The sequence below is a fragment of the Schistocerca americana genome, chromosome 2 (genome assembly GCF_021461395.2).
Source record: "Schistocerca americana isolate TAMUIC-IGC-003095 chromosome 2, iqSchAmer2.1, whole genome shotgun sequence".
In the NCBI taxonomy this organism is placed as follows: Eukaryota; Metazoa; Arthropoda; class Insecta; order Orthoptera; family Acrididae; genus Schistocerca; species Schistocerca americana.
The window spans coordinates 1,024,839,263-1,024,865,196 of NC_060120.1; the positions used below are offsets into that span (position 1 = coordinate 1,024,839,263).

A 25,934-nucleotide genomic window follows, 5' to 3' on the forward strand; every position below is an offset into this window, starting at 1 on the left:
ATGATTACCTCCAGACCAAACAGTAAACTCATACTATTACCAAGAAATTCTCGACAGATTTCGAAACCGGGACCATTGTGTATGTTCATATATTGCTAACAACTGGATCCTGCATCACGATAATGCACGATCCCATACTGCATTGAATGCTTGGCATTTTTTGACGCCAAAATCCGCTTCAGTGCTATCACAAACTTCTTATTAATCCGACAGCATTAAAAGACGTGAAGATGAGTTTGAGAGATGCTACCAACAATGGAAACACCGATGGAGTGTGTGAAGGTACAAAGACGTCACATTGAAGTTGATATCAATGTAGTTGATTAAAAATGTAAATAAAGATGCTTTTTGTAACCAATATCATTACTTTGTCACATCTCGTACCCCTGCATATATCTGCACTGTTTTTTTTTCTTGATTCATGTTTCGATCAGGTTACATGCACCAAGTTCATGACTCGACCAAGTACAACTGAAATATACAGAGTGAGAGATTCGATACCAGGGGATCGGCCGCTCTGTTAATTACCTTTCTTTGTAAGCATCAGAACGTGAAAATCATCTGTAGATTGGTACGACACCCTTAGGCTGCATGAACAGAGACTTGGAGAGGGCCATAAGAGCTGTACTACGTAGAGACCACGCTCACAAGCCTCTGCTACATGGTGCTAACTGACATATCAAGGAGCAGCCATGTCTAGCTACTACCTGTTCGAAAAACATCACTCGATATCAGCAGTTCCAAAAACGTTGAATGTCATTGTTTAAACCAGTGCAGAAAATATTCGAAATGCTTTCTGAGTGTTTAAATTCTGTAATCCTCTGTTGGGTAATATATTTTAATATATCTTTTCGGGTGCTTCCGTCTCGGAGAGATTCACTTCGAGCCGCGCCTGGTACAGTCTGATCCACGCATCTCGCAGGCACTGTGTTCGGCGCTGCGCGGGATAACGCGAAACACTTGCAGCCTCCGTCACAAAACCAGTTGGCTCAAGGTCTCACGTGTCAGCTTTGCGATGTTTTCATGTTAAGTACCCGCGAAAGACTTGCAGACTCCGTCACAAAACCAGTTGGCTCAAGGTCGCAGGTGTCAGCACGTGTCAGTTAAGTACCCGCTAGTAAGTTATCACATTTCACTACTTCCGTGTGCGCAGTTTCGCTTTGTTACGCAGACTCGTTCTTCTACACATATACAGTGAAACGCCAAAGAAACTAGGCATGAATATTCAAATACAGAGATATGTAAACAGGCAGAATATGGATGGCAACGCGTATATAAGACAACAAGCGTCTGGTGCACTTGTTAGATCGGTTGCTGCTCCTACAATGACATGCTATCAAGATTTAAGTAAGTTTGAAAGTGGTGCTATAGTTGGTCCACGAGTAATGGGACACAGCATTTCAGAGGCAGTGATGAAGTGGGGATTTTCCCGTACGTCCATTTCACGAATGGAATCCGGTTAAACATCAACCCTGACATCGCAGCGGCCGGAAAAAGATCCTGTAAGAACGGGACCAGCGACGACTGAAGAAAATCGTTCAACATGACAGAAGTGCAAACCTTCCGCAAAATTGCTGCAGATTTCAATGCTGGGCCATCAACAAATGTCAGCCAGTGAACAATTCAACGAAACGCCATCGATATGGACTTTCGGAGCCGATGGCCCTCTCGTGTAGCCTTGATGACTGCGCGACACAAAGCTTTTCGCCTCGCCTGGGCCTTTCAATGCCGACAGTGGACTGTTGCTGACTGGAAACATGTTGCCTGGTCGGACGAGCCTCGTTTCAAATTGTGGGCTGCACGCGTCCGGGTATGGAGACAACCTTTCAAATCCATGGATCTTGCATATCAGCAGTGGACTGTTCAAGCTGGTGGAGGCTCTGTAATAGTGAGGGATTTGTCCAGTTGAAGTGATATGGGACCCCTGATTCGTCTAGATACGACTCTGACAGGTGACACGTACGTAAGCGTCCTGTCTGATCACACGCATACATTCATGTCCATTGTGCATTCCGACGGACTTGGGCAATTCCAGCAGGACAATGCGACATCTCCAGAATTGCTACAGTGTGCCTCCAGGAACTATTTTCCAAGTTTAAACAGCTCCGCTGACCACCAAATTCCCTCGAATTGAACTTTACTGAGTATATCTTCGATGCATTACAACATACTGTACAGAAAAGATCTCCATCGCCTTGTACTGTTACGGATTTATGGACAGCCCTGCATTATTCAAGCACTGCTTCAGGCGTTAGTCGAGTCCATGCCACGTCCTGTTGCGGCACTTCTGCGTGCTCGCAGGGCCCTAAGCGACATTAGGCATGTGTAACAGTTGGTTTGGCTCTTCAGTCTAGTTACAGCAATTCTGAAGATCAACGAAGTGCTCCTAACATAGTTGCTAGCTCACATTTTCTTTGCTTATGGCAGTATCGAATGGATATTGAAACACAAATTTAAAGTGTAACATCTATTGTGTTAAGGTTTTTCTACGTACATGTTGATGAGAAGAAGCTAAATCGAACATTAACTTTGCCCGAGCACAAAAACTGACAGTGGAAACATGTGGAGTCTCAGACAAGAGAGTGCTAGGCGTTGACGGAATCGTAACATCTTCAGAAGCTGCGTGTGTAATTAATCTCTTCCATTCGTCACGCAGCGGATGTAAACGGGAAAACAGCTTTACTCGACTAGACGATGTTAATAAAGGTGCGGTCTGAAGGATTAAGTTAGAATACTGCATCAATGTACAGCGAAGTCTGTGCAGAACTACAACAGGGAGCTGAGAACACAGGCGCGCAAACGTCCGTTCTGTACCTTCTAGGTCATCGCTTTTAAGTTCGGAAAAAGAAACAATGGATGCAAATTTTCTAAGGACCGAAAGGAAATTTGCCGCTTTGAGATCTAAATTTTTGCAGACTATGCGTTTATTGCATACATAGGTCAACAGGGATGTGGTTTGTCTGGACGAAACCTAGGTTTCGCAAAACCATAGGAACCAATACATTCGGGACGACTTTAAAGGACACTGCGGCCACCAAGCACCAATAGTCACTTATGCATAGTTTATATGGGTGGTTTGGGTGGGCAGTGCAGTGATGAAGAGTCTGTAACAGATGTAGACATAATCGGTTCAGGATTTCAGTAGGTATGAAAAATTTGCTGGCCTTTTAAGGCGATATGTTGGAAAAAGATTGCTGGCCCATGCATTTAAGTCCTAGGGCGGTGCGGCACGCGGATTGTCTTGTCACTAAATCTCGGGATACAACAATTATGTCATCAGCGAATGACTTTACCTTATATGGCAGTCCTAAAGAAACGTAAGGGTTCTTTCCTCACGCAACTGAAGCCAATGTCCCGACTAGAGACGATTCTACACAGGCCAGTGTGCTTATATAGTGTTCGATGTAGATGCAGGTGTCTGTGTGCTGTAAGGTAAAGTTGTTGTTGTTGTGGTCTTCAGTCCAGACACTGGTTTGATGCAGCTCTCCATGCTACTCTATCCTGTGCAAGCTTCTTCATCTCCCAGTACCTACTGCAACCAACATCCTTCTGAATCTGCCCTTCAATACTAAATTCCCTTGATGCTTCAGAATGTGTTCCTTCTCCTAGTCAAGTTGTGCCACAAATTTCTCTTCTCACCAATTCTATTCAATACCTCCTCATTAGTTATGTGATCTACCCATCTAATCTTCACCTTTTTTCTGTAGCGCCACATTTCGAAAGCTTCTATTCTCTTCTTGTCTAAACTATTTATCGTCAACGTTTTACTTCCATACATGGCTACACTCCATACAAATACTTTCAGAAACGACTTCCTGACGCTTAAATCTATACTCGATGTTAACAAATTTCTCTTCTTCAGGAACGCTTTCCTTGCCATTGCCAGTCTACATTTTATATCCTCTCTACTTCGACCATCATCAGTTGTTTTGCTCCCTAAATAGCAAAACTCCTTTACTACTGTAAGTGTCTCATTTCCTAATCTAATTCCCGCGGCATGACCCGATTTAATTCGACTACATTCCATTATCCTCGTTTTGTTTCTGTTGATGTTCCTTTCAAGACACTGTCCACTCCATTCAGCTGCTCTTCCAGTTCCTTTGCCGTCTCTGACAGAATTAGGTCATCGGCGAACCTCAAAGTTTTTATTTCTTCTCCATGGATTTTAATTCCGACTCCGAATTTTTCTTTTGTTTCCTTAACTGCTTGTTCAATATTCAGATTGAATAACATCGGGGATAGGCTACAAGTCTGTCTCCCTTCCCAAAAACTGCTTCGCTTTTATGCCCCTAGACTCTTATAACTGCCATCTGGTTCCTGTACAAATCGTAAATAGCCCTTCGGTGCCTGTATTTTACCTCTGCCACCTTCAGAATTTGAAAGAGAGTATTCCAGTCAACATTGTCAAAAGCTTTCTCTAAGTCTACAAATGCTAGAAACGTAGGTTTGCCTTTCCTTAATCATTTTTCTAAGATAAGTCGTAAGGTCAGTATTTCCCCACGTGTTCCAACATTTCTACGGAATCCAAACTGATCTTCCCCGAGGTCGGCTTCTACCAGTTTTTCCATTCGTCTGTAAAGAATTAGCCTTAGTATTTTGCAGCCATGGCTTATTAAACTGATAGTTCAGTAATTTTCACATCTGTCAACACCTGCTTTCTACGGGATTGGAATTATTATATTCTTCTTGAAGTCTGAGGGTATTTCGCGTGTCTCATACATCTTGCTCACTAGATGGTAGAGTTTTGTTAGGCCTGGCTCTCCCAAGGCTGTAAGTAGTTCTAATGGAATGTTTTCTACTCCTGGGGCCTTGTTTCGACTCAGGTCTTTCAGTACTCTGTCAAACTCTTCACGCAGTACCGTAATTCCCATTTCATCTTCATCTACATCCTCTTCCATTTCCATAATACTGCCCTCAAGTACATCACCCTTGTATAGACCCTCTATATACTCCTTCCACCTTTTTGCTTTCCCTTCCTTGGTTGGAACTGAGTTTCCATCTGAGCTCTTGATATTCATGCAAGTGGCTCTCCTTTCTTCAAAGGTCTCTTTAATTTTCCTGTAGGCAGTATCTATCTTATCCCTAGTGATATGCGCCTCTACATCCTTACATTTGTCCTCTAGCCACCCTGCTTAGCCATTTTGCACTTCCTGTCGATCCCATTTTTGAGACGTTTGTATTCCTTTTGCCTGCTTCATTTACTGTATTTTTATATTTTCTCCTTTTATCAATTAAATGCAGTATCTCTTCCGTTACCCAAGGATTTCTACTAGCCCTCGTCTTTTTACCTACTTGATCCTCTGCTGCCTTCACTACTTCACCCCTCAAAGCTACCCATTCTTCTTCTACTGTATTTCTTTCCCCCATTGTTGTCAATCGTTCCCTAATGCTCTCCCTGAAGCTCTCTACAACCTCTGGTACTTTCAGTTTATCCAGGTCCCATCTTCTTAAATTAACACCTTTTTGCAGTTTCTTCAGTTTCAATCTACAGTTCATAACCAATAGATTGTAATCAGAGTCCACATCTGCTCCTGGAAATGCCTTACAATTTAAAACCTGGTTCCTGAATCTCTGTCTTATCATTATATAATCTATCTGAGACCTTCCAGTATCTTCAGGCTTCTTCCATGTATACAGCCTTCATTTATGATTCTTGAAGCAAGTGTTAGATATGATTAAGTGATGCTCTGTGCAAAATTCTACCAGGCGGCTTCCTCTTTCATTCCTTAATCCCATTCCACATTCACCTACTACGTTTCCTTCTCTTCCATTTCCTACTATCGAGTTCCAGTCACCCATGACAATTAAATTTTCGTCTCCTTTCACTATCTGGATAATTTCTTTTATCTCATCATGCATTTCGTCAATCTCTTCGTCATCTGCGGAGCAAGTTCACAAATAAACTTGTACTACTGTGGGAGGCGTGGGCTTCGTATCTATCTTGGCCACAATAATGCTTTCATTATGCTGTTTGTAGTAGCTTATCCGCATTCCTGTTTTCCTATTCATTATTAAACCTACTCCTGCATTACCCCTATTTGATTTTGTGTTTATAACCCTGTAGTCACCTGACCAGAAGTCTTGTTCATCCTGCCACCGAACTTCACTAACACGCACTATATCTAACTTTAACCTAACCATTTCCCTTTTTAAGTTTTCTAACCTACCTGCCCGATTAAGGGATCTGACATTCCTCGCTCCGATCCATAGAACGCCAGTTTTCTTTCTCCTGATAACAATGATTAGTCCCCGACCGGAGATCCGAATGGGGGACTATTTTACCTCCGGAATATTTTACCCAAGAGGACGCCATCATCATTTAACCATACAGTAAAGCTGCATACCCTCGGGAAAAATTACGGCTGTAGTTTCCCTTTGCTTTCAGCCGTTCGCAATACCAGCACAGCAAGGCCGTTTTGGTTAGTGTTACAAGGCCAGATCAGTCAATCATTCAGACTGTTGCCCCTGCAACTAATGGGGGACTATTTTACCTCCGGAATATTTTACCCAAGAGGACGCCATCATCATTTAACCATACAGTAAAGCTGCATACCCTCGGGAAAAATTACGGCTGTAGTTTCCCCTTGCTTTCAGCCGTTCGCAATACCAGCACAGCAAGGTCGTTTTGGTTAGTGTTACAAGGCCAGATCAGTCAATCATTCAGACTGTTGCCCCTGCAACTAATGAAAAGGCTGGTGCCCCTCTTCGGGAACCACACGTTTGTCCGGCCTCACAACAGATACCTCTCCGCTGTAGTTGTACCTACGGTGTGTGTGTGTGGGGGGGGGGGGGGGTGTAACGCAAAGATGAATCCAAATTCCCTACTTGCAAGAAGGAGTTGTTATTATGTCGATTCCACCTTTTATTCCCTACGTCAAACACATCAATAGTTTATTACTAGAACAAATGAAGCAGTCATGTAGCGGAACTGGATGAAAAGGTGGGCTTTTAATCCAGAGTGGGCAAAATTTACTAACGCAGGACGTTAATGAAAAAAAAAAAAAATTGTCTCCTCGTGAATTTAACTCGTAAAATGTATGCAGTAGAGTGAGTTTCCTTTTTTATGTTTCGTGTAAAAGATATTTGTGAAAAGGCCACTTTTAATACCGCGGTTTGGGGGAGGGGGGTCTTGGTGCTCGGTCCCTATTTGAGCATTTGAGCTTAGCCCGGACCAGCTGCCATTTATATACTCATTCGAACATCTGTCTTTAGCTGTGTTACAGTATATTAAATAAGGTTTGTACGGGAGCTGATGTAAGGTCAAATTGTACGAATCTATTAATTCCATTTGCAAAAGATTGTTCCTGGTCTATATTAACGACATAGGGGACAATCTCAGTAGCCGTCTTAGATTGTTTTGCAGATGATGCTGTCATTTACCGTCTTGTAAAGTCATCAGATGACCAGAACGAATTGCAAAGTGATTTAGATAAGATATCTGTATGGTGAGAAAAGCGGCAATTGACCCTGAATAAAGAAATGTGCCTGGTTATTCACGTGAGTACGAAAAGAAAGCCGCTAACTTTCGATTACACTATAAGTCACACAAATCTGAAATCTGTAAATTCAACTGAATACTTAGGGATTGCAATTTCAAATAACCTAAATTGGAACGATCGCATAGATAACGTTGTGGGTGAACCAAACCAAAGAGTCGGATTCATTGGCAGAACACTTAGAAGGTGCAACAGGTCTACTAAAGAGATTGCTTACACCACGCTTGTCCGCCCTATTCTGGAGTGCTGTGCTGTGTGGGATCCGCATCAGGGGGGACTGACGGATGACATCGAAAAAGTTCAAAGAAGGGCAGCTCGTTTTGTATTATAGCGAAATAGGGGTGTTAGTGTCACAGACATGATACGTGCATTGGAGTGGCAATCATTAAAACAAAGGCGTTTTTCGTTGCGACGGGATCTTCACATTAAATTTCAATCAGCAGTTTTTTCCTCCGATTGCGAAAACATGCTGTCGTCACCCACCTACATAGGGAGAAATGATCATCACGATGAAATAAGAGAAATCAGGGCTCGCACAGAAAAATTTAAGTGCTCGTTTTTCCCGCGCGCCATTCGAGAGTGGAACGGTAGAGAGACGGCTTGAAGGAGGTTCATTGAACCTTCTGCCAAGCACTTTATTGTGAATAGCAGCGTAATCACGTAGATGTAGAGCTGAAGTTAATGTTCAGCTAATGGCACCATTTGTATGTGCACCGCTCGGATTTTACGTGCAAAAAAAATCACCATTAAATAACTCTGGGCTAGAGAGAGACTGATGGGTCAAATTTGGGCAACCGGCATTTCAGACCTTAGTCTAAGAAAAGTTTTAACCACTTAAAAAAATCTCGCTTTGTTTGGATTTTACGTGCAAAAAAACATGGTTTTGTGGGAGGTTTTTTAGCGCAGCACATCTATACCTTAAACTTCTACGAATCACTTCAAACTATGCACGAAGGTACATAAATGGATAAAGTCAGAATGGATTTTTTTAAATCCAGTAATCTTTATCCCTCGTCCAGATACGATGGTTTAAAGTCAAACTGAAATTCGTTTTTACGTGAATTGAATGCGCTTACTGTTGAAAGGAATCAGTGAAATAAAAAATGCATTCTTACAATAAAACTGAAAACTCGCTTTCAAAAATCTGCCTATATCCTGATTTTATGAGCAAAAACCGCGTTTTGCAAGGTTTTTAGGCTCGCCACTTCTGTGCTTCCAACTTGAGCGAATCTGTTCAAATTTTTTAAGGAGCTATGCAACTTAATTAATGGTCGCCCTGTTGTTTTGTAAAAAGTTTTATCCGTTCCCACGACACAAGCAACATGGTTCGAAAGACGATACAAAAACGTTTACCGGATCATTCGTCATCCGAGTCAACAAAAATCTACATCGATTGTCGAGCTATGGCGCTCTAATATCAAAATTGTGGTAGAGTAAAAGTTAGGGACCAGAATGAAAAATGCTCCTATCGTAGCACAAAAAAAAGACGAAGACCTCCTCGGCAGAGATAGGAACGTAAAGGAAGGGAACTAGCTTTTCGACTTGTCTGACAGCTCCAAAGAAATTTAGATCAGAACATCTTGACGTATTCGCGTTTATTTACGAGTTAAACCTACTTTCCCAGTGCAGTGAGCTCTCTTAGACCAACCCCCTGTTACAGGTATGGTGAGGGGCTTAAGAAAAAACAGGCACAAATTTATGTGCTTCTAGAGAGTGGACGCATCTACAGCAGGAAGCATACGAGCGTGTAACAGGAAGTATCCCAGAGGGGACGCATTCATCCTAAACATTAACGACACGCTGTCATATTTCACGACATGACAAGTGCTATGTTGGATGACATGGATAGCATGTGTATGCTATACGATATGACATCATGTATCATGTTAATTTAATTGACACAATGTATTACGTTACATGACATCGGTATTAATACTGACAAGTAAAAAAGCGCGAATAGCTCTAGATGTTTTATTTAAATGTCTTTGAATCTATTAGATAAATCGAACAGCTAGTTTTCTTATTTTACATCCCTAACTCTACCAGGAATTTGTCGCACTTTTCGTGCTACTAAAGGAGCATTTTTCATTCTGGTAGCCGTATCATGGATTTGGTTTTGCAACATTGGTAACAGAGTTAAACAACAGTCTAACTTGATGGAGGTTACTTTGTAGGCCACCCGTACTCCACCACCACTCCCCTTGACTCCTTCTCTTCGGACGCATTGCTATATTCTCGAGAGTTCAGAGAGTATTGAGAAAACTAGAAAGTATAAGATGATTTGCAACAGTTAGGCACCTACCTGCGCGTGGTCTGGACTTTCCTTTCCGTAACGAGGTTGCTATCAGCATAGCCATAAAGATTACTTTTGGCTGTAATGACCACTGAGTGGAAAGTCATGCAGTAACTTACCAGAGTTATTAACTCGGACAAAGATACTACATAGATACTGCTATCAACTGCAGACAGCTAAAAATATGACAGACGTAATTCATACATCTTTCCTGTTCCTTAAATGTGACAAGTTCGACACAACGCCGCACATATTATCTGTAACTTCAGCAGGTTTCTTAGGCTTGTATAAGATAAGCATATAACAGTGGTGTTTTCTTGACAAAATAAGAGAGATAGCGATTCTTCAGTCCGTACCGGCATATATCGTGAGCGAAAAGTTCAAAGATAAACGTCTGACACGTGGCACTAAACATGTACCCTCGATGGTCTGATTATTCGTTCTGGATTGTTTTGCTCATGCAGTACGCCGGGAAATTATGATTCGCTTTAGCTATCTCTGTCACCGCAGTAAACAGACAGAACAAAAAATTTGCGACAACAAAGAGACATCAGTCTATTCTGCGTAACACCGCCTTGACAATGGCCTTGATTCGACGACAAAGACAGCCCGCAAATTCGTTCATTTATATCCACCTGAATCCATTAACTGCTTTTTCACTCAGTGGAGCTACCATATTGCAAAGATATTGATTTTATGTTTCACCTGCTGTTCAAAGTAGCCCTAAGCACTTTCTACGTGATTAAGATGGGAATGTCTCACATCCTATTTAGTCCGATCATTTCTGCTCTGGAAGACAAGTGCTCGGGCTCAAAAGGTGGTGTAGTCTTTCACCACTGCTGTTCAGTCTATTCATCGAAGAAGCAACGACGGAAATAAAGGAAGGATTCAAGAGTGGAGGTAAAATTCAGAGCGAAGGAAACAAATCATAAGATTCGCTGATATCATTGCTATCCTCAGTGAAAGTGAAGATTTACAGGGTCAGTTGAATGGAATGAACATTGTATTGAGTACAGTGTATCGACTGAGAGTAAATCGATTAAAGACGAAAGTAATGAGAAGTGCCAGAAATGAGAACAGCGAGAAACTTCAGAACTGGGGATCATGATGTAGACGGAATTAAGGTATCAATTATTCGAAGTGACAGTCATAATCGCATTATTTATTTATTTAGTTACCAACCGTGCACAGGCAGGGTGACGACTCTAACGAGCGACCAAATGGTGTAAATTGCCCTCAAGATGACCCCATCTCGGGTTGAAACCGGTTGGCGGCAAAATAAATAATGGGATTGTCATTTCGAATAATTGGTTATAAGTAAATTAATCGTTGTTTATCTCCATACAACAACTATGTTGTCTAAAAATTTAGAAGTTAAGGAACTCAGCTACCTAGACAGATGGACGGTACACGGAGGACGTACAAAGCAGAGTAGCACTAGGAAAAAGTTCATTCCTCGCCAGGAGAGGTCTACTAACGTCAAACATAGTCCGTAATTATAGGAAGAAATCTCGTACGTTTGGAGCATAGCATTGTATGGTAGTGAAACGTGGACTGTGACAAAACACTAAACAGAAGAGAATCGAAGCCTTTGAGATGTGGTGCTACAGAAGAATATTGAAAATTAGATGGCCTGATAAAGTAAGGAATGAGGAGTTTCTCTAGAGAATCGGCAAGGAAAGAATACGTGGAAAATACTGACGAGAAGAAGGGACAGAGCAACAGGACACCTGGACATCAGGTGGGCTGCTAGATTTGTTACCTTTAGGTTCGAACAACACACAGCTATTAAGGAGAAGCTTCGGTAACTTAAATGGGAATCCCTGGAGGAAAGCCTACGTTCCTTTAGAGGAATACTACTGAGGAAATTTACAGAACCTGCATTTGAAGCTGACTGCGGAACGAATCCACTGCCGTCAACATACATTTCGCGTAATGCCCACGAAGATAAGATACGAGCAACTACGGCCCCTACGGAGGCTTATAAACAATCTTTTTTTCTCGCTCTATTTGCGAGTGGAACAGGAAAACAAATGACTAGTACTGGTTCAGGGTATCCTCCCCCACGCACAGTACAGTGGCTTGCGGAGTATGTATGTTGATGTAGATCAGGGAATAACTTCCGTGGTACTAGAGGGAGTTGTAGAGGGTAAAAACCGTAGAAGAAGACAGAGACTGGAATACACCCGGTAAACAAATGAGGACGTTGGTAGCAGGTGCTACTTTGAAATGAAAAGGTTGGCACAGGAGAAGACTTCTTGGCGCGCTGTGCATCAGATCATACAGAAGACTGATGATTAAAAAAATTCTGGCCAGTCGTGCAACAAGTATTGGTCACGCCAGGAACATATGCGTGTAGCTCTCTGAACACGACCATTGTGAGTCGTGCCGCGTACTCGGCATGAAAATGTAGAATAAATTATAACTTTTGCTCACTCGGAACGTTAAAATAAACATCTTTGTTCAGGTTCAAGATAACCTGAATGAGTGGGCCATGGTCATGATTTGCAAAACGTCCCCAAAACATCTCAGGACTACTTTCGACCCCCCCCCCCCCCCCACACACACACATGCAAACCCACACCTCATCCGATCTTCGGTGTACTTGACACCTTGTAACCTTTGAAAACAGTCCAAATCCTGTCTTCTCTGAATGCATCGGACGCCTTCACCCCAGCTGTTGTCCAAGTTCTGCGGTGTTTGCCTCACTGAGGACGTGCAGCTTCATGTGCCACTGTGAACATTGGCCTTTTTCGAAGTATCCGACTCCAAATGTCCAGCCATTGCTTGCAACTCCCTTCGTAGAGCTCGCTCGCAAAGTGCTTGAGATGAACCTGTATTCATTAATAGAAGCACTTCGTGTGGGATTTGAAACGGATTGTCTATGGCCCAAGTCTGCTAGCACCTTTGTAACACATATTACACTCTAAGGCAATAAAAACATGCACCACAAAGGAATTAACAAAATCGGATGACAATCCGTACACATGACGTACATGTGCAGACAAACACATGATTACAATTTTAGATAAAATGGTTGATGTATTCAGGAGAAAGAGCTTCGCAAATTGAGCAACTCTTTACTGCGTTGGTCCACCTCTGGCCCTTATAAAAGCAGTTATTCGTATTGGCACTGATTGAACAGAGTTTCTGGGTGTCCTCTTGAAGGATACGTGCCAAATTCTGTCCATTTAGCGCGCTAGATAGTCAGAATCCCCACCTGGCTTGAAGGCCGTGCCCACAGTGCTCCAAACGCTCTCAGTCGGGCAGAGATGCTGAGACCTTGCTGGCCAAGGTAGGACACAAAGACAAGCAGCTGAAACTCTAGCCGTTTGTGGGGCGCATTATCTTGCTGAAATGTAAGCCCAGGGTGGCTTGCCGCTCTGCTGTAAGGATGCTGCTGATGACAACCAAATGGGCCCCGTTACGAAATCGTATGGCGTCATCACCACTGCCGGTTGTCGTGCCATATGGCTGGCGACAGTCAGGTTGGTATCTCACCGTGTCTTCAGACATGTCGCCGCTGGTCGTCGGAGCTCAATTCGAAAATCAATGAGATTCCAGGCAGAAGACGTGTCTGCAGACGCCTCAGACAGCAGTGATTTTTGCCCACCATATGGCTCTACAGCCAAGAGTGATGGTTTACAGAGCCATGTCATTTCAAAGCAGGTCCACTTTGGTTGTTACCTGCAGCACCCTTACAGCACAGTGGCAAGTCATCCTGGGCTCACATTTCAAGAGGATAATGCCCACCCGCACACGGCGAGAGTTTATACTGCTTCCGGAATGAAATTTTCACCGTGCAGCGGAGTCTGCGCTAATATGAAACGTCCTGGCAGATTAAAACTGTGTGTCGGACCGAGACTCGAACTAGAAATATTTGCCTACCGCGGGCAAGTGCTCTACCTTACTGGCCAAGGCCCCGAGTTCGAGTCTCGGTCCGGCACACAGTTTTAGTCTGCCAGGAAGTTTCGTACTGCTTGTCTTCGTGCTTACCTTGGTCAGTAAGGTCTCCCAATTTGAGAACGATTGGAACGTTTTGGGCAGAAACTCCAATCAGCCTGGGATATAGACGATCTAACATGCCAATTGCAATGATTTTCTCGTTATACTCCTCAGGACTACGTCCAACAATTGTAACAATCGTGCCTAGTCGACTAATTGCTCGCATGAGCCCAGAAGTGGACCAACGCGTTATTGACTTCCCCAGTTTGTAAAGAAAGCTCTTTCTCTTGCATAAACCATCCAAATTTCTGAAATTTTTATCATTTGTTTGTCTGTACGTGTGCATCACATTTGTCGATTTTCGTCCTTTTCGGATAACTCCTTCATGGTGTGTTGTTCCCCCTTCCCCCCGATCCCCCCCCCCTCTTTGAATGTATTTTGTTCGGTGAACTCCAGTAAGCTATCAGTGACGAACCCACCACCGTTGGTGTGGTGTCACCGCCAGACACCACACTCGCTAGGTGGTAGCCTTTAAATCGGCCGCGGTCCATTAGTATACGCCGGACCCGCGTGTCGCCACTGTCAGTGATAGCAGACCGAGCGCCACCACACGGCAGGTCTAGAAAGACGTACTAGCACTCGCCCCAGTTGTACAGCCGACGTTGCTAGCCATGGTTCACTGACAATCACGCTCTCATTTGCCGAGACGATAGTTAGCATAGCCTTCAGCTAAGACATTTGCTACGACCTAGCAAGGCGCCATCACCAAGTATATTGAAATGGAGATTATATCTGTACAAGAGCGATGTTATACAATTAGGGATTAAAGTTAAGTATTCCAGAAGCTACGTACTTTTCTTTATAGCATTCATTACGTATCCTGTTTCAGACCTCACGCCAGCCTGCGTGAGTTTAAGCGCGTGCCTTTCGGCTTTCTCTCACTGTGTCTAGGCTGTCCTGTCTAGACACAACAGATGGCACATGACTTTTCACATATGAAATACGCCGGTGAATACTGAATGATGGCATCGGATGCTTCTAGGGGAAGATATTTTCCACTCGTCTGGGTGCTTTTCCCTCTTGTAAATTAGAAGAATTATAGTTTCAAACAACTTCCGGCTATTCAGCCAGGTAATATTTTGAGAGACTGCCGATATCTCGATGGGAGTACGCCATTTTCAAGGCAAAATGGCGGAGTGTACTCACGCCAAAATATCGGCGGTCGCTGAAAATATTACCTGGTTAAATACCCGTAAGTTGTTTGAAAATTGTATACGCCAGGAGAAATTCAGGTCTCACATAGAAGAATTATAGTTTGACGACCTGATCGACATTGTATGTCACTGTGGGGTGTGACGGTGGTGCTGTAGAAAACCAGTAACAGCACAATGAGAGTTCAGCGGCTTCCAACGTGGACTAGTCATTGAATGTCACCTAACTAACAGATCCAGCAGGCACGTTTCAACTCTTCTAAAGGTGCCCACATTGACTGTTGGTGATGTAACTGTGCAGTGGAAAAGTGGAGGAACAACCACAGATAAAGTAACGCCAGGAGGGCCTCGTCTACTGACAAACAGAGACCGTTAGCAGAAGGCAGCAGTTAAAATTCGCATGAAATCAGCGGGAGGAATCAGTCGTAAGTTTCAAAAGTGCTGCCAGAAGTTCCCCTAGCACAGTGTCTGTGCCTGGCCGTTGAGAAGAATGCAGAAAGAGCAGCTCCTCATGAGCCACATACTAAAAACAAAACAAAAAATGCCTTTTGGGGCTTGACTTAGGATGAAGAACAACGCCACTGGTCAGTGGATGACAGGAAAAGAGTGACTTAGAGCGATGAATCGCGCACTGCCCCGTAGCAACCCAACGAAAGTGTTTGGATTTGGCGAGTGCTTGGAGAACGTTACCTTGGCTCATGTGTAGTGTCAACTGTGGAGGAGGTGGTATTACAGTATTGGGAGAGGGGGGGGGGGGGTGGCGCCGGGAGTGACGTCGAGGGTGTTTACCCCTAATAGCGGAAGAATCAGCAATGATCAACGGCATGAGCAAGCAGAAACCAATGTAAACCACTGCATTAAACACACATAACGTGTATCCACAGGATCTGTGGCCTGTAATTGAAAAGCGTCATGATGATCTCTCCATTGGCAAAAGATTCCGGAATAGTTCCTCATTCAGATCTCCGGGAGGGGACTGCCAAGGGAGCGGTGACCATGAGGAAAAGCATGAATAACCAACGAAATGATGACGTTCTAAGACTCGGGGCGTGGAATGTCAGAAACTTGAACGTGGTAAGAAAGCTAGAAAATCTTAAAAGGGAAATGCAAAGGCTCAATCTAGAAATAGTAGGGGTCAGTGAAGTGAAATGAAAAGAAGACAAGGATTTCTGGTCAGATGAGTGTACGGTAATATCAACAGCAGCAGAAAATGGTATAACGGGAGTAGGATTCGTTATGAGTAAGAAGGTAAGGCAAAGAGTGTGTTACTGTAAACAGTTCAGTAATAGAGTTATCAGAATCGACAGCAAACCAGCACCGACAACGATGGTTCAGGTATACATGCCGACGTCGCGAGCTGAAGATGAAGAGATAGAGAAAGTATGTAAGTATAATGAAAATGGTTCAAATGGCTCTGAGCACTATGGTACTCAACTGCTGTGGTCATCAGTCCCCTAGAACTTAGAACTACTTAAACCTAACTAACCTAAGGACATCACACACACCCATGCCCGAGGCAGGATTCGAACCTGCGACCGTAGCAGCAGCGCGGCTCCGGACTGGAGTGCCTAGAACGCACGGCCACCGCAGTCGGCGAGTATAATGAAAAGGTAATACACTACGTAAAGGCAGAAGAAAACCTAATACTCATCGGGGACAGGAATACATTTTTAGGCGAAGGAGCAGAAGAAATGGTTACAGGAGAATGTGAGCTTCGGACAAGGAAAGTGAGAGGAGAAACACTGAGTTCTGTAATAACTTTCAACTCGTAATAGCGAATACTCTCTTCAATAATCACAAGAGGAGAAGGTATACTTGGAAAAGGCGTGGTGATACCGGAAGACTTCAGTTAGATTCCATCATGGTGAGAAATCAGATATTGGCTTGTAAGGCGTACCCAGGAGCAAATATAGACTCAGATCACAACGTAGTGATGATGAAGAGTAGGCTGAAGTCTAAGAAGTTACTCAGGAAGAATCAATATGCAAAGAAGTTGGATACAGAAGTACTAACGAATCACGAGATACTTTTGAAATTCTCTAAGGCTATAGATACAGCAATAATGACTAGCTCAGTAGGCAGTACAGTTGAAGAGGAATGGACATCTCTAAAAAGGGCCATCACAGAAGTTGGGAAGAAAAACATAGGTACAAAGAAGGTAACTGCGAAGAAACCATGGATAACAGAAGAAATATTTCAGCTAACTGATGAAAGAAGGAAGTTTAAAAATGCTCAAGTATATTCAGGAATATAGAAATATAAGTCACTTAGGAATGAAATGAAAAGTGCAGGGAAGCTAGGGCGAAATGGCTGTATGAAAAATGTGAAGAAATCGAAATGATTGTCGGCAGGACTGACGCAACTTACAGGAAATTCGAAACAACTTTCGGTGAAATTAAAAGCAAGGGTGGTAACATTACGAGTGTAACGGGAGATCCACTGTTAAATACAGAGGAGAGAGCAGATGGATGGAAAGAGGACATTGAAAGCCTCTTGAGAGAGAAAATTTGTCTGATGTGATAAAAGAAGAAGCAGGAGTTGATTTAGAAGAGATAGGGATACAGTATTAGCCTCAAAATTTATAAGAGCCTTGGAGGACTTACGATCAAATAAGGCAGAAGGGACAGATTACAGTCCATCAGAATTTCGAATATCGGTGGGGGCAGTGGCAAAAAACCGACTGTTTACTTTGGTGTGTAGAATGTATGAGTCTAGCGACATACCATATGGCTTTCGGAAAAATATTTGCCACACAATATCCAAGACTACAAGAGCTGACAAGTGCGAGAATTATCGCACAATCAGCTTAACAGCTCATGCATCCAAGTTACTGACGAAAATAACATACAGAAGAATAGAAAAGAAATTTCAGGATGTGTCAGATGACGATCAGTTTGGCTTTAGGAAAGGTAAAGGCACTAAAGAGGCAATGCTGACGTTGCGGGTGGTAATGGAAGCAAGAGTAAAGAAAAATCAAGACACGTTAATAGGATTTATCGACCTGGAGAAAGCGTTTTATGTGACTACGTAGGCTTTCCCGGCGTAATAAGTCTTGAAAGTCTCTTCGGGTTTGCTGCCGGACCCTAAAATCAACTTGACTCGATATTTCGGCGATCCAACTGTTCGCCATCTTCAGGAAAATGCTGCTTATGCTGATGAGTCCCGCTGAGAACTGTCGCCAGGTTGCAAATCGACGTCCTATATAGGTCACCGTTCAGTACACGGCGCATGCGCCGCCCATCACAGTTTCTGCCTTCCAAAACAGGGAGATGGCACCGCCCTTAGTGAAACACTGCTGGCAACGATATATCGCAATCAAGGCCGCACCAAAGAACGTTCAGCTTTGATGCGAGATAATACGGGATTCCACGTCTTGCTAAGAAGAAACCCATTGTCTCTGTTGATTAAATTATCAGTCAATCTAATTTCAATCGCCTCTTTATACACACTGTTCCAAAAACCGGAAATGTTGGCAACCACAACAGTTTCCTCAAATTTCATTTTGTGTCCCTCATTTAGGCAGTGTTCTGCTACCGCCGATTTTTCCGGCTGTTGTAGCCTCGTATGTCGGCGATGTTCCACACACCTGTCTTGCACTGTGCGAATAGAACGGCCAACGTAAGCTTTCCCACATTGACACGGAATTTTGTGCACCCCGGGTTTCCTAAGCCTCAAATCATCCTTTACAGAGCCGAGCAGAGCCCTAATCTTAGAAGGTGGAGCCGGCCGCGGTGGTCTAGCGGTTCTAGGCGCTCAGTCCGGAGTCGCGCGACTGCTACGGTCGCAGGTTCGAATCCTGCCTCGGGCATGGATGTGTGTGATGTCCTTAGGTTAGTTAGGTTTAAGTAGTTCTAAGTTCTAGGGGACTTATGACCTCAGCAGTTGAGTCCCATAGTGCTCAGAGCCAGCCATTTAGAAGGTGGACGGAAAACACTCTTAATGTTAAAATTCCTTAAAATTCGTTGATGAATTTAATCAACAGAGACAATGGGTTTCCTCTTAGCAAGACGAGGAATCCTGTATTATCTCGCATCAAAGCTGAACGTTCTTTGGTGCGGCCTTGATTGCGATATATCGTTGCCAGCAGTGTTTCACTAAGGGTGGTGCCACCTCCCTGTTTTGGAAGGCAGAAACTGTGATGGGCGGCGCATGCGCCGTGTACTGAACGGTGGCCTATATAGGACGTCGATTTGCAACCTGGCGACAGTTCTCAGCGGGACTCATCAGCATAAGCAGCATTTTCCTGAAGATGGCGAACAGTTGGATCGCCGAAATATCGAGTCAAGTTGATTTTAGGATCCGGCAGCAATCCCGAAGAGACTTTCAAAAAAGCGTTTTACACTGTAAAATGGCGCAAGGCGTTCGAAATTATGAGAAAAATAGGGGTAAGCTATAGGGAGAGGCGTGTAATATGCAATATGTAGAAAAGCGATACGGTAAAATAAGAGTGGATGACCAAGAACGAAGTGCTCGATTAAAAAGAGTGTAAGATAGGGACGAAGCCTTTATCCGCTCGTGTTCAGTCTGCACATCGAAGAAGCAATGATGGAAATAAATGAAAGGTTCAGGAGTGGAATTAAAATTCAAGGTGGATGGGTATCCATGATGCAATTCGTTGATGACATTGCTATCCTGAGTGAAAGTGAAAAAGAGTTACTTGATCTGCTGAATGGAATGAGCAGTCTAATGAGTAAATAGTACGGATTGAGAGTAAGTCGAAGAGAGACGAAAGAAACGAGAAGTAACAGAAATTAGAACAACGAGAACCTTAACATCAGGATCGATGGCCACGAAGTAGATGAAATTAAGGAATTTGACTACCTAGTCAGCAAAATAACGGAGTTAGATGTGGCTGATGCACTAGCATAGATTAATTAGCCGAGTTGAGGGCAAAGTAGGAGGTTGTAATAGCTATAATCCCTCATGGACAGAGAGAGACAGAGGGGGGGGGGGGGGAGGGTTGCAGTGGCGGAGGGGAGGGAGTCTCCTCATCAATCTGCCGTCTCAGTAGACTTCACTCACATAATATGACTGTCAATGACCACAGTTCCCTCCTGAAATCCTGTTTCTCGTCCCTCTTGGTCTTCTCTCCACCTACGTGTACATAATTACACTGCAGTTCACAGAGTGACTTTCAATCTGTATCTTGACCATTTCATTCTCGAATAATATGTGAGAATATCCGTTACTTTTTCCGTGCGACTCAGATTCATCTTTATTTGATCATGACAAGTATTTCTCCTTACGTGGACAAGAGGCAATTAAGTACGTAGGTTGGAACTTAAATAGTGGCACATTGCTGTGGAGACACTACTCCATGGAATTTACTACTGTCGCTGATAGCACACGTTGTTGACATACCTACCTGTCCTCCGAGCAAATGGACTCGCTCGTCCCACGTCACCGGCGTGCGCACAATCGAAGGAAACAGTCACTTGCGAGCGAGCGGTCTAACATAACGGTGTCAGTATGTTTTCGAAACAGGAACAGCGGAGTTGGATCAAGATTGAATGTGTCAGACGTCGTACAGCATCACAGTATCATCAAGGTCTTCAAGAGGCGTGCGGGGAATCGGCATTGCCGTACAGAACAGTGGCACGTACGGTTAAAACCCTTCAACGGAGGTCGGCAAACTGTGGCAGACACGCATCGGGCAGGCCGTCCTAGCGTCTCTGAAGAAGAAGTGCATGCTGTTGCCGCGTTAGTGGACAGTGATCGAGACCATACGATTAGTGAGCACGCCCGCGAAACCGGATTAGCACATACGACTGCGCTTCGCACCCTGAAGGAACGCCTGGGCATGCGGAAAATTGCATCGCGATAGATTCCGCATAACTTGGCGGAAATGCGGAAATGGACGCGTTACGACGCTGCTCAGACGCACTTGGAGCACTATGAGCGCGAAGGAGAGGCTTTCTTACGCCGTATCGTAACATTGGACGAGACATGGCCACATCGTACGAGCCAAAACTGAAACTCCAATCCAACGAATGGTGTCGTTATGGGTCGCCTCGAAAGTCGAAAGTGCGTCAGAGCCCCAGCATGGTGAAAGTTATGGTGATTCTCGTGTACGACTGTGATGGTGTTATCCTAAGGCATTACGTTCCACCATGCCAGACCGTCAGTGCACAGTACTACTATTAGTTTGTGGAGCATCACCTGCGAGCAGCTTTGCGAAAGAAGCGGCGACACTTTCTGCGCAACCCACCCATGATTTTGCACTACAATGCGCGGGCGCAAACAACGCTAGCTGTGGCTGCTCTGTTCGGTCGATGGGACTGGGAAGTACTGTACCATCCACCACACTCCCCGGACTTCAGTCCTTGTGACTTTGATTTCATTCCGAAGATGAAGGAATCACTTCGTGGCATTCGCTTCAGAACTGTTCCAGAGATTCGACAGGCAGTAGACAGCTCCATTCGCACCATCAACAGAACAGGGTTTGCTAACGGAAAACTGCGCGTTCCAAATCGCTGCCAAAGGGTTCTACACAACGCTGGTGACTATTTTGAGGGACAGTGACAGGTGCAACCATGTAACTCTTTTGTATCGCTTGTAAATAAACAGTTGCCACTATTTACGTTCCAACCCTCGTATTTTGACATTCAAAAGATGTTGATTGAAATTTCGTGAGAAGTGCAGTTCATCCATCAGTTCACTGTCTACATCTACATCTACATCCATACTCCGCAAGCCACCTGACGATGTGTGGCGAAGGGTACTTTGAGTACCTCTATCCCTTCTCCCTTCTATTTCAGTCTCGTATTGTTCGTGGAAAGAAAGATTGTCGGTATGCCTCTGTGTGGGTTCTAATCTCTCTGATTTTATCCTCATGGTCTCTTCGCGAGATATACGTAGAAGGGAGCAATATACTGCTTGACTACTCGGTGAAGGTATGTTCGCGAAACTTTAACAAAAACCCGTACCGAGCTACTGAGCGTCTCTCCTGCAGAGCCTTCCACTGGAGTTTATCTATCATCTCCGTAACGCCTTCGCGATTACTAAATGATCTTGTAACGAAGCGCGCTGCTCTCCGTTGGATCTTCTCTATCTCCTCTATCAACCCTATCTGGTACGGATCCCACATTGGTGAGCAATATTCAAGCAGTGGGCGAACAAGTGTACTGTAATCTACTGTCTTTGTTTTCAGATTGCAATTCTTTAGGATTCTTCCAATGAATCTCAGTCCGGCATCTGCTTGACTGACGATTAATTTTATATGGTCATTCAATTTTAAATCACTCCTAATGCCTACTCCCAGATAATTTATCGAATTAATTGCTTCCAGTTGCCGACCTGCTATATAGTAGCTAAATGTTAAACGATCTTCCTTTCTATATATTCGCAGCACATTACACTTGTCTACATTGAGATTCAATTGCCATTCCCTGCACCATGCGTCAGTTCGTTGCAGATCCTCCTGCATTTCAGTACAATTTTCCATTGTTACAACCTCTCTATATACTACAGCATCATCCACAAAAAGCCTCAGTGAACTTCCGATGTTATCCACAAGGTCCTTTATGTATATTGTGAATAGCAACGGCCCTACGACACTCCCCTGCGGCACATCTGGAATCACTCTTACTTCCGCTTTTTTTACATGTAATTATTCATGTAGCGTCATCCTACATATTTTATTCATATTTTTGTGTTCCAATAGTACTCCTCGGGTTTATTAACATAGTGAATGGGTAACTGAGATGGTATTTCCACAAGTTGCCTACAGACAAGCCAGGAGCTGAATTAGCTGTTCATTTCGGTTTGTGAGAAGCTGTATTTTTCCGTTTATTCGGCACAGCAACCTAGCAGAGAGAGAGAGAGAGACAGCGGAGGGACACAAGTGTTTGATATTCGCCACAGCCATAAATATGCAGCTCTATGTGGTCTTCAGGCCCGATGGAGCCCAGAGCGTTATGGCCAGGACCCTATAAGCAGCTCAAGATTTTGACGAACTGGCGCGCTAAGCGGACAGAATTTGGCACGATATCCCTCAGGAGGACACCCAACAACTCCCTCAATCAATGCCAAGCCGAATAACTGCTTCTATAAGGGCCAGAGGTGGACCAACGCGTTACTGACTTGCTCGATGTCTGAATCCAACTTTTCGGAAATTGTGATCGTTTGTTTGCCTGTACATGTACATCACATGTATTGATTGCCGAAGAAAAGCATCACTCTTTCTTGAGGCCACAAGTGGCCCATTGGGACCAGCCGACCGCCATGTCATCCTCAGTTGAGGATGCGGATAGTAGGGGCGTGTGGTCAGCACACAGCTCTCCCGGTCGTCATGACTTTTTTTTTTTTTTCGGAGACGCTACTATTCGATCGAGTAGCTCCTCAATTGGCATCAGAAGGCTGAGGGCACCCCGGAAAATGGCAACAGCCCATGGTTGCCTGGATGGTCACCCATCCAAGTTCCGGCCACGCCCGACAGCGCTTAACTTCGGTGTCCTCACGGGAACCGGTGTATCCACTGTGGCGAGGCAGTTGCCCTCAATTGTCGACCAGATCGGTTATTTCCTTAGTGATGACTCTTTTTTTTCTTATAGCGTGAGATTATGGAGTCAAGATATGACACTTCCAGCAAAATTTCAGTAAACAGATGTAATGACATTCCCCCTCCGCAATAAATGCAGAAAGTGACCACTTACCTTACATCAGAATAATTGAAATCCACAAAAATTACTATAACTCCGATGAGCGGCACAGCAGACGGGGTGACTGGACCCTCCATGGGGGAAGAAGTCGAGGTATTCCCCTCACGATTCTGGTACCTCGGACCCCACAGCCGCTTTGCCTGCCATGACCACTTTGCCCGGCTATCCCCTAGCCCTGTTCCTCCGCAGCCTTCCACAAAACAAGCTCCAAATCTTGGGTCGAGGTTCAATGCACAAGAGCTTATAAACACCACCACAAGCAAAGGTGTAGCGGCATTAGCTCCGGAGAATATGTTTGCCACAGAATTGGTCCTCCTCTCCCCTATTTATTATTTAGAAGCTGCTGGGTATTGAAACTGGAACAAGGAGCAGCTCCATCGTTCTGAAGAAGTCACATCTATTCTTTGTGTCCGTATTCTGGAAGGCTGCTGACAGATATGAAATACAAATAAATACCAACGTATTGTTATTAAAATATTGTGTTCTATGGCTGTTCTCTTTCTTCACCAGGCATGGGAATTAAATGACGCCAAAGGAAAGTTATATCCCCGTTGCTGTGATGTCAGTAATGAAGAAAGCGTTGTATCTGCATTCAAGTGGACTCTAGACAACCTGGGAGGTGTCGATATTCTCATCAACAGCGCTGGCGTATTCTTTGATGCAAGCCTAACTGGTGAGTAGAAAATACTATCGAAACTACCTTTGAAGAAATTACCATACGATATGATACTGTTAACTGATTCAAAAAGAGAAATGTATTCAACCGTAGTTACGCATACTGATTTCAGATTAAGCGACTATACACAAATACTTTCGCACGCTTTTTATTTTTATTTTTTTTACTTTTACTTGTTGTTTCTTTCAAGTTTTGATGCATCCGATAAGCAATGCACGGATAAAAAGCAGTGTGACACAGTATGAGTCTGGAACGTGTACCATTATCAATCACAGACAGATTTTTGTGGAAGCACATCAAGAGTTGGAAAACACCTAAATGGTATACATGAGGTCAAGCGTGGTAGGTAGTGCATTTCAGCGGCTTACACTGCATCTGGAATTATTTCAATACACATCAAAAAAGTTTTGCATCATCTCGGTTCCGAGAGTTCCAGACCCTGTACATAAAATTGGAACATAGATCAACATAAACATCATTTCCGCCCTTTTTCTTCCTCATGAAAACCACACATTGCATGTTGTACCACCATATAGGGACACCTTCAGAGGTGGTGGTCCAGGTTGCTGTGCACACAGGTACCACTAACACCCAGTAGCACGTCCTCTTGCATTGATCCATCCCTGTATTCGTCGTGGGATACTATTCACAAGTTCATCAAGGCACTGATGGTCCAGATTGTCCCACTCCTCAACGGCGATTCGGCGTAGATCCCTCAGAGTGGTTGGCGGGTCACGTCGTCCATAAACAGCCCTTTTCAATCTCTCCCAGACATGTTAGATAGGGTTCATGTCTGGAGAACATGCTGGCCACTCTAGTCCAGCGATGTCGTTATCCTGAAGGAAGTCATTCACAAGATGCGCACGATGGGGGCGCGAATTGTCATCCATGAAGACGAAAGCCTAGCCAGTATGCTGCTGATATGGTTGCACTATCGGTCGTAGGATGGCATTCACGTATCGTACAGCCGTTACGGCGTCTTACATGTCCACCATCGGCGTACGGTGGCCCCACATAATGCCACTCCAAAACATCGGGGGAACTCCATGTTGTTGCACTCGCTGGACAGTGTGTCTAAGGCGTTGCCTCCAAACACTTCTCCAACGACTGTCTGGTTGAAGGCATATACGACACTCGCCGGTGAAGAGAACATGATGCCAATCATGAGCAGTACATTCGGCATGCTGTTGGGCCCATGTGTACTGCGCTGCATGGTGTCGTGGTTGCAAAGATGGACCACACTATGGACGTGGGGAGTGAAGTTGCGCATCATGCAGTCTATTGCGCATAGTTTGAGTCGCAGCACGAACGTCTTGTGGCTGCACGAAAAGCATTATTCAACATGGTGGCGTTCCTGTCAGGGTTCCTCCGAGCCATAATCCGTAGTTAGTGGTCATCCACTGCAGTAGTAGTCCTTGGGCGGCCTGAGCGAGGCATGTCATCGACAGTACCAGTCTCTCTGTATCTCCTCCATGTCCGAAGAACACGCCTGGACACTTCCCTTGTTGAGAGCCCTTCCTGGCACAAAGTAACAATGCGGGCGCGATCTAACCGCTGTGTTGACCGTCTGGGCGTGGTTGAACTACAGACAACATGAACCGTGTGCCTCCTTCCTAGTGGAATGATTGGAATTAATCTGCTGTCAGATCCCCT

The 25,934-nt window shown here is 44.3% G+C and overlaps 1 protein-coding gene and 1 pseudogene across 1 annotated transcript in view; one reads left to right on the forward strand and one right to left on the reverse strand.

Annotated features, from left to right (window-relative positions):
* The window catches only part of LOC124595610 (dehydrogenase/reductase SDR family member 11-like), a 121,699-nt gene that overhangs the window by 4,503 nt on the left and 91,262 nt on the right, over nt 1–25,934 (forward strand). Inside the window, exon 2 of the mRNA XM_047134427.1 lies at nt 24,116–24,278. Within this exon, the coding sequence (XP_046990383.1) occupies nt 24,116–24,278 (163 nt within the window). The remainder of the gene's footprint in view (nt 1–24,115; nt 24,279–25,934) is intronic.
* Nucleotides 23,323–23,440, reverse strand: LOC124597127 (annotated as a pseudogene).